The following is a 17,969-nucleotide window of genomic DNA, read 5'->3' as shown; positions in this document are numbered from 1 at the left end:
CCCAGTGAATGCACAGTATCTGATTAGACTGTTTTTTAAATTTCAGATTTTAGCAAAACATTTTAAATGTGAAGCAAAATTATTGGTTGTCAGCCTTACTTTGTAATGAGTAGACTCATTGACCACTTCTCATTGCTCCCATAAGGCACAAGGTCCAGAAGCCTGAAGTCCCATGCCACCAGGTTCAGTAATAGTTACTTTCTTACAACCAACCTACACAACCCTAATCTTGGCAATGGAACAGTCTTACTTTTGCCCTACCATGGACTTGTTTACTAATTATTTTGCACTAATGTCTTGTTTTTCTTTTTTTTTCAATCCTTTTCTTTTCACTGTCTTGTAGAATTTGTGTATAATTTATGTTTTTCTGTATTCCCTGGTTCTACATGCTTATGATGCTGCTACAAGCAAGATTTCTATTGTACCTGAACCTCACCACACTTGTGCATATGACAATAAACTTAACTTGGCTTGCAGAGTTGATGTGTTGATAGCTCATCAATTTTTATTTCAGACATGCTGACATAAACTGAAAACTCTCAGATACTATGAAATGTAAAGTGAAAGTACAGCATGTTGCACTGAAGTTTTATCACAGCGTGAAGATTTTAAGAGCCCACAGTGGCAAAGAATGCTGTCCCCACGGACACATATGTGTAATCCAATTCAAATGATCGGAAGCTTCACTCATCTCAGATTCTCAGATCAATGCACTTTTCAATGTAAGTCAATAGAACCTGATTCACCAGAAATTATCTGAGAAATGAAATAACGCACAACTTAAAAAGCAGAAAAGCAGCACTGCCCAATTTTGAGATATGCCATATAAAGAAAATAATTAAGGAAAGGTGTGGTAATTCTGAATGGAGGTTATTGCAACACTCTTTGAATCCATTACATGCTCTACGTGAGAAATTGCTTCCAAGTGGCATTTTGCAGTTCTCTAAATAAGTGACAGCATACAGAAATGTTTATTAAAACTCCCAGCTGAGAGAAAGGTATTATAGAGGAAGAAATTTCACTGACGCAGATACGAAATTGCTAATTAATGCAATCATTTAAAAAAATAAAAAAGGATATCCAGGATTAAATAGAAAGAATAATTGTGTCAGCAAAAAAAGCAGGAAAAAGCAGTGGAGGAAAAAGGGAATCAATCTGCATTCAGAGAAGGGAAAGTTGTCCAGCAGAAAGGCAGTGTAAAGCACTGCCAATTCAATTAGGGAGGCTATGACCAAAAAAATTCTATATACTTATATCTCCTCCAGTTCCAAAGCTGAGAATCTAGGCCAGGAAACATCTGCTCTGTTAATTCGAGCTGCAACAAAAATTGCATTGTTATGAATTCCTGCAAAACGATGTTGTAAGGAATCTAAGAAATAATGCAGAATGCAGAAAATCCACTGATGCTGGAAATTTGAAATAAATAAAACAGAAAGTGCTGGAAATACACAGCTGTCAAGCAGCAGCTGTGAATGTTTTGATGAAAGATTATCCAGATGGATCGTTAACTCTATTTCTCTCTCCACAGAAGCTGACTGACCTGTTGAGCATTCTCAGCATTTTCTGTTTTTATTTCAAACTCAATAAGAATATTTTTTTCCCACAACTTTTGGAACTCACGCATATTATGACATTAATATTCTGGACAAGCAGCAGCCTTCAGGTCCTGTTTCATTCAAACATGTGGATTTTTATTTATTTATTTATTGTACTTTAACACTAAACCATCGTGGATTAAATCCATTTTTAAATCTTTGACTAAATCAACCTTTGAAGGTACTGAGATTTATACAGTCCCAACCAGCAGATTGTAGATATCTCTTCAATGAGTGCATTCTAAGCATGTTCCATTCCATTAATACAGCAACTAGTGGAGCATTATGGCAATGAGTACCTAAGTACTAACTATGTTCAATTTTATAGTACTACTCAGTCAATTAATTTTCATTGTGTAAGAAAGAACTGCAGATGCTGGTTTAAACTAAAGATAGACACAAAAAGCTGGAGTAACTCAGCGGGACAGGCAGCATCTCTGGAGAGAAGGAATGGGTGATGCTTCAGGTCGAGAATCTTCTTCAGACTTCACTTCCAAGCTTTAACTGTATTGATTCTATTCCTGAAAGCCACCCACCTCACTTCTACTTCTTAAGCCTATAAACATTTTCACTGATCCATCTAATCATCTATGCTCTAGATTTCTTTTCCATTTCCCTTCTCTGTTTTGTGGTTAGTTCTCTCCTCTATGTTACATTTCCACGGTTAGGCTGCTAAATACATGCAAGGGTCATTCATTGTTTGTGAAGTTTCCCAAGTTACGTGTTACATTGGTCTTTGAAGACGGATATATGAGAATGCATGATAGAATGAACTATTTTGATTTTGTTTCCCTTCTTATGTGAAATTACTCAGGACTTCTACGTACAGCACAATTTGAAAATACACCAGAGATGCCCTGGGCTGCAATTCAGAGCTCAACAATTGTGAAAACATTTTAAACAAGAATTTCTTTTACATCAATTACATAGCAAACATGTTGACTATAATTGGGGCTTATTTGTTTAGAAAAAAAAACAATCTTCACTTTCCATTCAGTAGGAATTAGCAACAGGTAATATTAATCAGCAATTTACAATGAGCTCCAATGTAGCAAAATATATTTGAATTTCTCACAGTGAAATAAGAAAAATGTTGTCCAATAACAGTTTGTGTATATTTAAATTATATATTACATCAATTCCAATACTTCAATATAGAAATGGCAAAATAAAAAGTATCTTTATAATGTTCGAATGCCAAAACAAATTAGTAACTGAAAAAAATTAAAATTAAAATTAAATATGATATCTTCTGAACTCAAGTAACAATATTTTGGCAACAAAGGAAGTCTTCTTACCAAGATCATTGTTGCTCATCACTGCATTGGATGCTCGAAGTCTTGGGCCTTGCTGAGTGAAATGATAGCCAAACTTCAAAAGGACTGGATTTTTTTCCAACATATTCGCAATTTCCATTTCCACTTTATTACCCAGCTGCTGGCACTATGAATAGAGAAAGGAGGTACAACACATACTTCCATAAACTGCATTTATATGACAACCCTAACACAGGAAAATTTCCCAAAGTAACTTTACAGTAGCATAGTATACAAGCATTGACGGATATCACAATCTTGTACAGGCTATAATACCAATCTTATCAAAAGCTAAATATAGTCAACCATTTCATTTGGAACGGATCCCCACCTCTGTATATTTTCAAATCATAAGAAATTTAAATTGAAATCAAAACAGTTTTGAAACCAAAACAGAACATGACTGACCTGATTGTCAATTTTAAGTACAAGCAATGAGTTATTGTGCTGGAGGGCTTTCATGAGGGCCAGGATTCCATTACCGGTGATAAAATTCGACTCCACATTCAAACTCTTCAATGTTTTGTTAACTTTCAGCATTTCTGCAAAAGACTTGAGAGAGTATATATAAAGATATCAAACACCATAGATGATATTGCTGAAAATGATACACTGAACAAAATCTGCTGTTCACTTCCATGACAAGAACTGTTTGCAAATGCCTGGAGGATCAAACTGTTGTACAGAATGTTAATTCTGGAATTTAATACATCTCTTAGACTGCCAATCCAGTGGAATTCCAGGTTCCAAGATCCATTGTTTTCCTATAATTTTCATATTCCTGTAATAGCATTTAACAATTTTTACCTTGGAAAGTAGCCATGAGCCTGTAATATTATTTATGTCATCCAATTAAATACCAGGGATATGTTCAAGTTCAAGTTCAAGTTAGTTCAAGTTAGTTTATTGTCATGTGTCCCTGTATAGGACAATGACATTCTTGCTTTGCTTAAGCACACAGAAAATAGTAGGCATTTACTACAAAACAGATAAATGTGTCCATATACCATGATATAAATATATACACACATGAATAAATAAACTGATAGTGCAAATAACAGAAAGTGGTTGGTAATAATCAGAGTTTTGTCCGAGCCAGGTTTAATAGCCTGATGGCTGAGGGGAAGTAACTATTCCTGAACCTGGTTGTTGCAGTCTTCAGGCTCCTGTACCTTCTACCTGAAGGTAGCAGGGAGATGAGTGTGTGGCCAGGATGGTGTGGGTCTTTGATGATACTGCCAGCCTTTTTGAGGCAGCGACTGCGATAAATCCCCTCGATGGAAGGAAGGTCAGAGCCGATGATGGACTGGGCAGTGTTTACTACTTTTTGTAGTCTTTTCCTTTCCAGGGCGCTCAAATTGCCGAACCAAGCCACGATGCATCCGGTCAGCATGCTCTCGACTGTGCACCTGTAGAAGTTAGAGAGAGTCTTCCTTGACAATCCGACTCTCCGTAATCTTCTCAGGAAGTAGAGGCGCTGATGTGCTTTTTTGATGATTGCATTAGTGTTCTCGGACCAGGAAAGATCTTCAGAGATGTGCACGCCCAGGAATTTGAAGCTCTTGACCCTTTCAACCATCGACCCGTTGATATAAATGGGGCTGTGGGTCCCCCTCCTACTCCTTCCAAAGTCCACAATCAGTTCCTTGGTTTTGCTGGTGTTGAGGGCCAGGTTATTGCGCTGGCACCATATGGACAGTTGCTCGATCTCTCTTCTGTACTCTGACTCATCCCCATCAGTGATACGCCCCACAATAGTGGTGTCGTCAGCGAACTTGATGATGGAGTTCGCACTGTGGTTCGCTACGCAGTCATGGGTATAGAGTGAGTACAGCAGGGGGCTGAGCACGCAGCCTTGAGGTGCTCCCGTGCTGATTGTTATTGAGGCTGACACATTTCCACCAATACGAACAGACTGTGGTCTGTGGACGAGGAAGTCAAGGATCCAGTTGCAGAGGGATGCGCAGAGACCCAGTTCTGCGAGTTTGGTAACCAGTTTGGAGGGGATGATTGTGTTAAATGCCGAGCTGTAATCAATGAATAACAGCCTGACATATGAGTTTTTGTTGTCCAAGTGGTCCAGTGCGGAGTGGAGGGCCAGCGAGATCGCATCCACCGTTGATCTGTTGTGGCGGTACGCGAACTGCAGTGGGTCCAGGTTTTTGTCGATGTAGGAGTTGATTTGCTCCATGATCAACCTCTCAAAGCACTTCATCACCACCGGCGTTAGTGCCACTGGTCGATAGTCATTGAGGCATGTCACCTTACTCTTCTTGGGCACCGGTATAATTGATGCCCTTTTAAAGCAGGTGGGGACCTCAGACCTCAGAAGTGAGAGGTTGAAAATGTCCGTAAAAACTCCCGCCAGTTGGTCCGCACAGGTTTTTAGAACACGACCGGGTATACCATCAGGACCAGGTGCTTTTCGGGGGTTCACCCCTCTGAAGGATTTCCTGACATCGGCCTCTGTGACTGAGACTGAAATGCCATCGCAGCGAATGGGGGATCGGGAAGGCACATCAGTATTCTCCCTGTCAAAGCGTGCGTAAAACGCATTGAGCTCGTCAGGGAGTGATGTTACACCGGCATTCGAGCTGCCTCCTGGTTTTGCTTTGTAGGAGGTGATTGCATTCAGACCCTGCCACAGCTGCCGAACATCTGTCTCGTCCTCCAGTTTGGAGCAGAAGTCCCTTTTGGCCTTTTTGATGGCCTTACCAAGGTCGTATCTGGTCTTCATGTAGGCCACTGTATCATCGGAGGTGAATGCCCTGTGTCTGGACTTCAGGAGAGTGCGGATCTCAAAGTTCATCCAAGGTTTCTGATTGGGAAACACTCGGAAGGTTTTTGTAGGGATGCAGTCCTCCACACATTTCTTTATGAAGTCTGTAACGACTGTGGCATATTCGTTCAAGTCCGTTGCCGAGTCCTTGAACATTGCCCAGTCTACAGACTCCAAACAGTCCTGGAGTTGTTCCTCTGTCCCCCCCGACCAGCTCTGTGCTGTCCTCACTTCTGGGGGTGCGCTCTTTAATTGCTGCTTGTAGGCAGGAAGAAGCAGCACCGCGGTATGGTCGGATTTACCGAAGTGAGGGCGAGGGATAGAACGATAGGCATTCTTGATGGTGGTGTAGCAGTGGTCGAGGGTGTTAGGTCCTCTGGTGCAGCAGGAGACATGTTGGTGGAAGTTGGGGAGTGATTTCTTGAGGTTCGCCTTATTGAAGTCCCCAGCAATGGTGGTAAATGCCTCGGGGTAAGACGTCTGGTGTTTGTTGACCACGGCCTGCAGCTCCTCCAGTGCCAGATGGACGTCTGCCTGGGGTGGGATGTAGACCGCGGTCAGGATAACGGAGGTGAATTCTCTCGGGAGGTAGAAGGGACGGCACTTCACCGCCAGATGTTCAAGGTGTGGAGAGCAGGAGTTGGACAGGACTGCCACGTCGGAACACCACGCAGAGTTGACCATGAGGCAGACGCCCCCTCCTCTCCCTTTCCCAGATGCCAGGGTACGGTCCATGCGGTGGATGGAGAACCCTTCAGGCTGGACCGCTGAGTCTGGGGAGCTGGGGGTGAGCCATGTCTCTGTGAAACAGAACACAGAGCATTCCCTCAGCTCCCTTTGATAAAGCAGTCTTGCCCTTAAGTCCTCCACTTTGTTTTCAAGGGACTGTACATTAGCCAGTAGGATAGTTGGGAGAGGGGGCCGGAGGCCCCTGCGCTTCATTCTGACCTGAAGTCCTGCCCGACGGCCACGTTTCCGGACACAATGGAGGCTTCCCCTTTGTTTCCAGGTACTGTACTTGCTGTATCTGCTGTTTCTGCGGACCTGCGCTGGAACGGGGATTCCCTCACAGACGGCAGCTCCAGCTCCGTAACGAACGGGGATTCCCTCAAAGTCGGCAACTGCAGCTCCGTTGTTGCTGGGAGATCCAGCCCGTCGGCTGGATATGGGCAGGAATTCCATGACATTTTGGTTGAAAATAAGTTTTTAACCAATATAGTCAGTGGAGGAAATCTGAAATGTGTCCCAGTTAGAGATGAATTTCCTTTAACACTTTCACTTCTTGTCTTCCACATTTAGTAATGTGTTTTGTGACAAATCTACAACCATTTCAATGGCAGTCTCTTTTACCACTTGCACATATTCATTTCCCTCAACTCTTCCTTTAATTTTCCTCTTTCTCATCTGCCTAATCTTCCTTAATATTATCTTCAGAATTATTTGCCAATTTATATATATCCCTCCGACTTGTATTCAGCTAATTTTCCCGGGATTGAGCAGAACCAATATCAATCAGTTCTGAAGGTACATGCTGAGGCTCTGTTGTTTTTCTCCACAGTTTTGTACAATGGGAGGGTAGGGTAGATAGATAATAACGGCAGAGGACTCAACAGCAGGTCCACAGTGCATGTTAATGACAGATATGTTTCATTTTGAGCAGTTCTGGAAATAATGACTTTTTGGTAAAAGAAATAGAAAGAGATCAGGAGGCAAAGAGTTGCAAGCATTAAGACATCCAAACTAGGGTTTATATTCAAAATGAGTCCAAAAACTTAGTAATACCCAGATTATTACTTATCTCCATTTCCGAAATGTGGGTTATGTGATTGCTGTTGGACATGTGTATGCAAATGGAAATGCATCGGGGTTGAAGATGGAAAGGGGATTTAAAGGTGCATTGCTGAGAAAGAAGAAATGGACCCAGTTAAAACAGCAATGTTTTATTTAAATCAATGCTGAGGAAATTAACCATTCAGAAAAGCAGAACAAAACGTTTCCACTAGCAGCATTTAAAATGTCAAACACACACGGGACACAATATTTATAATTTACAATTTGCCATGTTATCATAGAAGGAGAGCTAAACACAAGTGCAATATTTGATGTTATAGGCCTAAGTTTATTGCACCTAGCTCATTGAATTTCATTGTCCCCATTCCAGTCTCACATTCCAATTTGATATTTAAATTTCAAATTACTTTAGTTAAGTAGCAACCTTCCTGCAATCTAGAAGTATCCTTGGTCCTTACATTTCACCCCATCAGCATCCATATCCTTCTTCAAAATTTCTATCAGCTATCCCACCACCAGTCACATCTTCCCCTCCCCAGACCTTTCTGATTTCTGCAGGGACCATTCTCCTCTGTGATCCCTCCCCATCCATCTCTCCCTTCTCCTGCAACACCTGTCATTCTACCTCTTCTCTCACCACCATACAGTGACCCAAACAACCATTCCAGGTGAGGCTGAGATTCGCTTGCACCAACCTTGCCCTTTGCAGTAAGTGCTCTCAATCTGGCCTTCCCTACATTGGTGAGTCTGACGTGGTGCTCTGTCTGCCATTGCACATTTGGATACTCTTGATTGCAACCCATTTAACTCGCCCTATTTCCACACTGACCTCTCTGTCCTCAGCCTACTCCATTGCCAGAGCGAGGAGCAATGCAAAGTAGAGGAACAGTAATATTTATTTCACCTGGGTAGAAGGCAGACAACCGGATGCTGAACGGTCCAATTATGGTAATCCTCTCCCTCTCTGTCCCTGTCATTCCCCATATGATCTACCCAGGCGGTCTCACACACACATCCTTCTTTTCAACCTCCCTTTGCCAGCATCCTAAACCCAGTTTGTTTCCCCTCCCCCACCCATTCCATTGTCCATCACCCATACTTTCCTCCCACTGGGCCCCCTCCCCCTCACCGTCCCATTTGCCAACTCCACCTCGCTTTTTTGGTTCCACAGTTCATCTTCCTGTCTTATCACATTCCATCCTCTGTAGCTATTTGTTGTCTCCATCTATCACCTCCCAGCCTCTGCCGCCCCACTCTTCCCTCCCCCATCTGACTCAATTTGCCAATCAACTCTTCCTCACTTGGATCTGCCTATCGATTGCTCGCTCTTGCTCCCTCCCTCTCCTCACCTCTTTATACTGGCTCTATCCCCTCTACACTTTCAATTCAAATGATGAGCACTGACCTGAGATGTCAACAGCCAATTCCCTCCACAGATGCTGCTTGGTTCCTCCAACAGGTTGCTTCTTCCTCAAAATGTTGGCATTACTGGCTGCTCATATCTAGCAGCCAACCAAAAATGTGGATCTTTTCCTTTATCAACCAACATTAATATCTCCTGACATTTGTCTGTTGATATTTCAGTAGCCATTATAAATTGGGACACGTCATTTTATAATGGAGATAGATGGTTTGATATAAATAGGTATAGAACATAAATAATTAAATTGAATGTGTTGGCTAAATTTCTAATATGTAGTAATTCAGAATGGCAGGCAGTGGCGAGTGGAGTGCCACAAGGCTCGGTGTTGGGGCCGCAACTGTTTACCATATATATTAATGATTTGGAAGAAGGAATTAGGAGCAACACTAGCAAGTTTGCGGATGACACAAAGCTGGATGGCAGTGTGAACTGTGAAGAAGATGTTAGGAGGTTGCAGGGTTAGCTGGACAGGTTGTGTGAGAGGGCAGATGCGTGGCAGATGCAGTATAATATAGATAAATGTGAGGTTATCCACTTTGGCGGCAAAAACAAGTGTGCAGATTATTATCTCAATGGGGTTAGGTTAGGCAAGGGGGAGGTACAGCGAGACCTGGGTGTCCTTGTACACCAGTCACTGAAAGTTGGCGTGCAGATACAGCGGGCAGTGAAGAAAGCTAATGGAATGTTGGCCTTCATAACAAGAGGACTTCAGTATAGGAGTAAAGAGGTTCTTCTGCAGTTGTATAGGGCTCTGGTGAGACCACATCTGGAGTATTGTGTACAGTTTTGGTCTCCTAATTTGAGGAAGGACATCCTTGTGATTGAGGCAGTGCAGCATAGGTTCACGAGAGTGATCTCTGGGATGGTGGGACTGTCATATGAGGAAAGATTGAAAAGACTAGGCTTGTATTCACTGGAGTTTAGAAGGATGAGGGGTAATCTTATAGAAACATATAAAATTATAAAAGGACTGGACAAGCTAGATGCAGGAAAAATGTTCCCAATATTGGGCGAGTCCAGAGCCAGGGGCCACAGTCTTAGAATAAAGGGGAGGTCATTTAAGACAGGTGAGAAAAAACATTTTCACGCAGAGAGTTGTGAACTTGTGGAATTCCCTGCCACAGAGGGCAGTGGAGGCCAAGTCACTGGATGGATTTAAGAGAGAGTTAGATAGAGCTCTAGGGGCTAGTGAAATCAAGGGATATGGGAAGAAGGCAGGCATGGGTTATTGAATGGGGATGATCAGCCATGATCACAATGAATGGCGGTGCTGGCTCGAAGGGCCGAATGGCCTCATCCTGCACCGATTTTCTATGTTGCTATGTTTCTAGTTGCATTCCTCTAACTTTTTGTCATAACATCAATTTATCCCTCTATATTTGAACCCCCCCCCCCCCCCCCCCCACCTAGCTGACCCTACAACAATTTCCCCCCACCCCCTCTCCTGCCACTTGGACCGTTTACATTGGATACACAATTCACAATTGTTCTGTCCCTGAATTTAACAATTCACAACTCTTTATCCTCACACCTGTATTATTATCCCTGGCCTTTGTCCAACAATCTGCCTATCTAATAACCCCCTCGCCTGTGTTCACATAGACAATAGGAAATAGGCAATAGGTGCAGGAATAGGCCATTCGAGCCAGCAGCACCATTCAATGTGATCATGGCTGATCATCCAGAATCAGTACCCCGTTCCTGCCTTCTCCCCATATCCCCAGCCTCCGCTATCTTTAAGAGCCCTATCTGGCTCTCTCTTGAATTTATCCAGAGCACCGGCCTCCGCCACCCTCTGAGGCAGAGAATTCCACAGACTCACAACTGTGTGAAAAAAGCGTTTCCTCATCTCCGTTCTAAATGGCTTACCCCTTAATCTTAAACTGTGATCCCTGGTTCTGGACTAGAGACAGGAAACATCAGGAACATGTTTCCTGCCTCTAGCGTGTCCAAACCCTTAATAATCATATATGTTTTAATAAGATATCCTCTCATCCTTCTAAATTCCGGAGTTTACAAGCCCAGCCACTCCATTCTCTCAGCATATGACAGAACATTCTCTCAGCATATTTCCGCCATCCCCTGAATTAACCTTGTAAACCTAAGCTGCACTCCATCAATAGCAAGAATGTCCTTCCTCAAATTTGGAGACCAAAACTGTACACAATACTCCAGGTATGATCTCACTAGGGCCCTGTACAACTGCAGAAGGACCTCTTTGCTCCTATACTCAACTCTTCATTATAAAGGCCAACAAGCCATTCACTTCCTTCACTGCCTGCTGTACCTGCATGCTTACTTTCATTGACTGATGAACAAAGACACCCGGATCCGGTTGTACTTCCCCTTTTCCCAACTTGACACCATTTAGATAATAATCTACCTTCCTGCTTTTGCTACCAAAGTGTATAACCTCACATTTATCCATATTAAACTGCATCTGCCATTCATCTGCCCACTCACCCAACCTGTCCAAGTCACCCTGCATCCTCATAGCATCCTCCTCACAGTTCACACTGCCACCCAGCTTTTGTGTCATCTGCACATTTGCTAATGTTACTTTCAATCCCTTCATCTAAATCATTGATGTATATTGTAAATAGCTGCGGTCCCAGCACCGAGCCTTGCGGTACCCCGTTAGTCACTGTCTGCCATTCTGAAAGGGACCTGTTAATCCCCTACCCTTTGTTTCCTGTCTGCCAACCAATTTTCTATCCATGGCAGCACTCTACCCCCAATACCATTGCCCTAATTTTGCCCACTAATATCCTGTGTGGGACCTTATCAAATGCTTTCTGAAAGTCCAGGTACAAGACATCCACTGGCTCTCCCTTATCCATTTTCCTAGTTACAGCCTCAAAATAATTCCAGAACATTAGTCAAGCATGATTTCCCCTTTGTAAATCCATGCTGACTCAGACCGATCCTGTTACTGCTATCCAAATGTGCCGCTATTTCATCTTTTATCATTGACTCCAGCATCTGTACTTGAGGTGTGACCTCCTCACTGTACCCCTATCTGTCCTATCCCTTCACTATCCAAACTTTCTTTCCCACCCACCAACAATCAGTGGCGGACTGGCCAGGGTGTCAGTTTGCCCGATGGCAAGTGGGCCCCCTTTGTCTCCTGGCAATCAATATTTTTAGATCCAGTCCGTCACTGCCAACAATCATTCTGAAGCAGGGTCCCGACCCAAAACATTGCCTATGCATGTTCTCCAGAGACACTGCCTGACCCATTGAGTTACTCCAACATTTTGTGTCTACCTTTGGTATAAACCAGCATTTGCATTTCCATGTTATTACAATTCATCCCTCATCCCTCATATAATCTCCTCCTTAAAGAGACAGTACTATTGTCTCCACTACCGCCGCCAATTTCCAGAATATAAGCACTTGCTACGCAAAGAATTTTTGAATTCCTCATTAGAATTATCATACTTTGGACTAATTGGAAACAAACACATTCACAATATCCTCCCTATCGAATCCTTTGTCAGTTTGTTTGGGCCTTCAGGATAATTACATTTTCAGAGCAGTGGTTTCCTCTTGCAAATTAATTTTCCTCCTTCTCCATCACATTGATTACTTGTAATGATTTATGAATTTGCTACTTGTAATGATTTATGAATTTGCTACTTGTAATGATTTATGAATTTGGATCTTATGATCCTGTGTTCCGACCTTATTTGGACTCTAATTTCCATGCAATCCATCATTATGACTCCTGGGAAAAATTGTTTCGCCTTACATTGCATTTATTTTAATTCTATACTTTCTAAATCTTGATTCCCCTATCCGGGGAAAATGACTGGGCATTCATTCTTTCCCTTCCATTCATGATTTTATAATCTTTATAATATCATCCTCAGATCCTGAGCTCCAAGAAATAAAGTCCTAGCCTGCTCAGCCAGTCTCTCCCTAAAGCTCAGGACTTTGAGTCCTGACAACATCCTCGTAAATACTCTCTTCACAGCATAATGTCATGTTTCCTATAGCAGGATGACCAAAATTCAAAACAATACACCAAATCCATTCCCATCAGCTTCTTATACAACTGTAACATAACGTCCAAACTTCTATACTCAATTGGCCTGATGGGCTGCATCCCAGGGTGCTTAAGGAAGTGGCTCTAAAAATCGTGGACGCATTGGTGATCATTGTCCAATGTTCTATAGATTCAGGATCAGTTCCTGTGGATTGGAGAGCTAATGCTATCCCGCTTTTTAAGAAAGGCGGGAGAGAGAAAATAGGGAATTATAGACCAGTTAGCCTGACATCAGTGGTGGGGAAGATGCTGGAGTCAATTATAAAAGATGAAAGAGCGGCACATTTGGATAGCAGTAACAGGATGCGGTCCAAGTCAGCATGGATTTACAAAGGGGAAATCATGCTCATCTAATCTTCTGGAATTTTTTGAGGATGTAACTAGGAAAATGGACAAGGAGAGCCAGTGGATGTAGTGCACCTGGACTTGCAGAAATCATTTCATAAGGTCCCACATTGGAAATTAGTGGCCAAAATTAAAGGGCCGAATGGCCTACTCCTGCACCTATTGTCTATTAATACCCTGACTGATGAAGGAAAGCATGCTAAAGACTTCTTTACCAACCTATCGATCTGTGATAGTACTTTCCAGGAACTATGTACTTGTACTCCCCCATCCCTCTGCTCTGCAACACTCCTCAGACCCTACCATTCACAGTGAAGGTCCTGCCCGGGTTTGACTTCCCAAAATACAACACCTCACACTTATCTGAATTAAACTGCTTTCACCATTCCTCAGCCCACTTATCTACCTGTTCAAAATCTCACTGTATTGTCTGACTTTGCTGTGCCTCAGGGCCATGCCTGATGACATAGACCCGACTGCTGCCATCCTCTTAACAGTCATCCCCACCAAAAGTATGAATGAATGAATGAATGAATGAATGAATGAATGAATGAATGAATGAATGAATGAATACTTTATTTTACTTTACAAGTCACAGTGAAATTCTTTGTTTTGTATGCCCAAGGTATGCAAAGTGTCGCCACATGAAGAGTGCCGACAAAGTTACAATGTATCCCATGCCGGGTCCTCCTTTGTTCTACCCCCCCCCCTTCCCCTCACGGTAGTTCCCCCATTCTGAGTCCTCCTTTGTTCCTGGCGGCGTGTCCTCTGGCTTCCACGTGGCCCGTCCTCGACCACCGGCGCCCTCAACGTCTGCCGGCCTCGGCGATTGCCGACCGAACCTCCATGACGACCGGCACTCCAGACATCTCCGCAGCGCTAAGCCAGGGTCCAGCTGGGGGGTTCCGTCGACCCAGGGTTCGGCCGGGGGGCTCGGTTGCCCGGCTTCATGGCCTCCTGGGAGGTGTCTGCCACCGCAGCCTCCTGGAATGGGGGGGGACTGCCGTGAGGAAGAAGGGGGCGGGGGGGGGGAGAACATATACTTGTTTTGGAGGGAACTGGCCAGGATTCCTGCATTCTCTGCCTAGTCCCTTCTTAGTGGTTACCCATGTAGTTTTTGCCTGTACTTGAGGTGTGACCACCTCACTGTACCCCTATCTATGACGCTCGCACTCTCTCGGACAATCCTGGGGGTGTCCAGCCACAGCTTCAGAGCCTCATGAAGAAACATTAATACCATTTTCCATACACACGTTGTCAATAAGCATAATCATTGATTTTTAATAGTTATTTATACTTACAACAGCAACAGGATCATTACTCCGGGTTCCTACAATGCTGAACTTCTTTACATGTGTATTATCCTTCAGAGCTTCAGCATATGCTCTCAGTGTGGCAAGGGGAATGTTCTAGGAACAAAATATACACACAATAATTACAAATATGATAGAAACATAAATCAAACCTGCTCATTCTTTGCAGCTTTCATTCTATTGTTTCAAAAAATGTACTCAATTTTTCTGGATCATGCGCTCACCAAAACCACAAACCTGTAGGCTTCTTTAACCAATTTGATGTTCTTGGCATCTTAACATATTCAGTCTACATACTTTTGCTTTTTATTCTTTTCATGTATCTGTACACCTGTGAGATTCCAAATGACTCCACTCCACCTCACCAATCAGTGCATCACATACACTCTGAGTTAGTGCAAGTAATGATTCAATGAAACAGTAAATGTTGCAAGGTAGGACAACTTTTGCTCATGAAGATTACTACAGACCTGTGTACTCCTTAACATTTTCACTCCTTTCCAAAATCCAAGAGTGCTTTGTCAGTAACATTCTCTCTGTTAGAGTTACACAGCGCACAAATAGCCCTTCAGTCCACCAAATGCTTGCTGAATATCAAGCACCCATTTACAATAATCTTACACTAATCCCATTTTATTCTCGCCACATTCCCATCAACTACCCTCAGATTCTGCCACTAAAATATTGTCACCTTCATACGAGCGCCGTAGGTGGCTGCTATTTGTATACATTGTGTGTGCAAGCAAAGAATCTCACTGTGTCTAGTCACATGTGACAATAAAATATTCCTATTCCTATTCCTATTCCTGTTCCCACTAGGGTCAATTTTCAGTGGCCAATTAACACACCTTCATGCACATCTTTGGCATGTGGAGGGAAACTGGAGCACCTGGAGATAAATCATATGGACACAGGGAGCACATGAGGTCGGAATTTAGCCCAGGTGACAGACAGGATCTGCACGGCAACAGCTCTACTAGCTGCACTACTGTGCTGCCCCGTAATACTATCCACTAAAAGATCAAATTATGTAAAATTGGACCAATCTTAACTGAGTTTGTGAAATATGCAAGTTGACATTTGAAGATTATTGACATTTAGTGGGTAATCTTGCCCACACATGCTGCACTTTCAGGCAACATTTAGAAGTGTGATTGGTGCAGAATAATAGAAATTTGAACCCACGTTTAATCTGCTTTCTGGAAATTTGCTGACACCAGGAGGTTAAAGTGGGGAAGTGTTCTCTAACATGAAATCGACTTATCAGCACAAAAGTAATACAAATAAGGCCAATGCATTTCTTTACTTTCTGGTTCCTATACAAACACAGGTGAAACTTTATACCCGAGGAAATCATCCACTGACTATAATAATCTTCTCAAGGAAAGGAAAAACGGGCAACCGCATCATTATGAAAGGCCTGGATAGAGTGGGTGCGGAGAGGATCTTTCCACCAGTAGGAGAGTCTAGGACCAAACGGCACAACCTCAGAATAAAAGGACTTACATTTAGAAAGACAAAGCAGTGGAATTTTTAGCCAGAGGGTGGTTAATCTGTGGAATTCATTGCCACAGACAGCTGTGGAGGCCATGTGTTTGGGTATTTTTAAAGCTGAGATTGATAGGTTCTTGTTTAGGATGTCAAAGGTTACAGAAGACGGCAAAAGAATGGGGTTGAGAGAGAAAGATAGATTATCCATAATTGAATGGTGGAATAGATTTGATAGGCCAAATAGCATAATTCTGCTCCTATGACTTATGAACCTATTACTATGTTCACATATTAACGGTTATTGAAATTTTGATTTGCAAAATAATTCCCTAAAATAACTGTACTAATTGGGTATTGTAAAGAAGTTAAGTCTGACACACTGTAACTTTACTGAGTCTTTAATAAAGGCACATGCCAAACACGTCCCAGTACTGACTGCATCTAGTCTTCAGGCGTACTGGAACCAAGCGAGGAGCATGGGGAAGATATCACAGTTATACTGAGATGACTGGGCGTGGTTAGTGGTATTGAGGTAGCTACATTATAGGTTGCATGCATAAACCATGTACATCCTTTCCCTTAGAAATCTAAAATTGAAGTTATAACAGTGGCAGTGTGATTATACAACACATGCAAGTTTAAACGAAATCACCGTAGCGGACAGGAGGTTTGACAACCCGACCCGAGCGTGTGCGTATAGCACCATCACCCTCCCCAACAGATAGAAGAGGAGGCGGAGCAGCAGCAGCCGGGAAGGAGAAAGTCGGCGGAGACCCAACCGGGAATACGGAAGGTGACCCAACCGGCACAGGTGATCCAGGAGGAGGAGACGGGGGAGAAGGAGGAGAAGGAGAACGAGCAGGGGAGGAGATCATCTGCCCGAAAGCAGGAAGCGCAGAGGGAGGAGAACGCGGCAAGCGAACTGTGGGGTAATTAGTAATGACAGGCATGCAGGGAACTGTGGGGTAATTAGTAATGACAGGCTCGAAACGCAACGGAGGAGCGTAGGGATCCGCAGGAGGAGGCTGAGGCTCGTTAATGGCCAACAGGTGCTGGCGGCTCTGGCGGTAGACAGTTCCATCAAAGTCCACCAGGTAAGATCTCGGGGAATCGTCCACACCAACAACGGTTGCGAGTCGGGAGAATCCGATGGCTGTCTGCATGCGGACAACCTGGCCAGGCAGTAGTGGTGAGAGCGGGCGGAAGGACTTGTCGTGAGAGCGGCGCTGTACCTCATGCTTGTGAGCAATCCGTTGCTGGATGGCGGCAGGCTGGAGGACCTTGGGCACCAGGGATTGTTGGGCGATCGGCTTCGGTGGGCGAAGCACGCGGGACAGCAGACGCTGGGCAGGGGGTCGCATGGTAGGGTCCCGTGAGATGTTGCAAATTTTTAGTAGACCCAGGTAGAAATCACCATTGGAGAGACGAGACTGCTCGAGCAAATTCTTGGCACTGCGGACAGCTCGCTCGGCCAGGCCGTTGCTCTGCGGGTATTCGGGGCTGCTGGTATAGTGAGTGAAGTTCCACTTCACAGCGAAAGCCTGGAATTCTGCACTGGCGAACTGACGGCCGTTGTCGGTCTGCAAGCGGACCGGGGACCCAAAGGTAGCAAAGTGTCTGCGCAGCTTACTGATAACCATTTCAGAGGTGATAGCAGGGAGAACATCCACTTCGAACCAGTTGGAGTATGAATCAACCAACACCAGGTAGTGCTTGCCTCGCCATTCGAATATGTCAGCAGCCAGAGAGGTCCAGGGCATGGCAGGCGCAGGCTGCTGCAGAAGTGACTGGCACTGCTGATGTGGGGCAAGAGTGTTGCAATCAGGACAGGAGGCTACTCGGGCTTTAATGTACTTGGCCATGCCGGG

The 17,969-nt window shown here is 43.8% G+C and overlaps 1 protein-coding gene across 2 annotated transcripts in view; it reads right to left on the bottom strand.

The window, feature by feature from the left end:
- Positions 1 to 17,969, bottom strand: part of tmod1 (tropomodulin 1) — an 85,075-nt gene that overhangs the window by 7,617 nt on the left and 59,489 nt on the right. The window contains exons 7-10 of one of the 2 annotated variants that reach the window (XM_033017851.1): positions 14,599 to 14,706; positions 3,320 to 3,463; positions 2,894 to 3,038; positions 1,251 to 1,315 (exon numbers count right to left, since the gene is read on the bottom strand). In XM_033017851.1, coding sequence (XP_032873742.1) covers positions 1,251 to 1,315; positions 2,894 to 3,038; positions 3,320 to 3,463; positions 14,599 to 14,706 — 462 coding nt within the window. The remainder of the gene's footprint in view (positions 1 to 1,250; positions 1,316 to 2,893; positions 3,039 to 3,319; positions 3,464 to 14,598; positions 14,707 to 17,969) is intronic. The other variant, XM_033017850.1, reaches the window with a different exon arrangement.

This window comes from Amblyraja radiata, chromosome 3 (genome assembly GCF_010909765.2).
Source record: "Amblyraja radiata isolate CabotCenter1 chromosome 3, sAmbRad1.1.pri, whole genome shotgun sequence".
NCBI classification, from domain to species: Eukaryota; Metazoa; Chordata; class Chondrichthyes; order Rajiformes; family Rajidae; genus Amblyraja; species Amblyraja radiata.
This window is presented reverse-complemented; position numbering and strand designations above follow the sequence as displayed.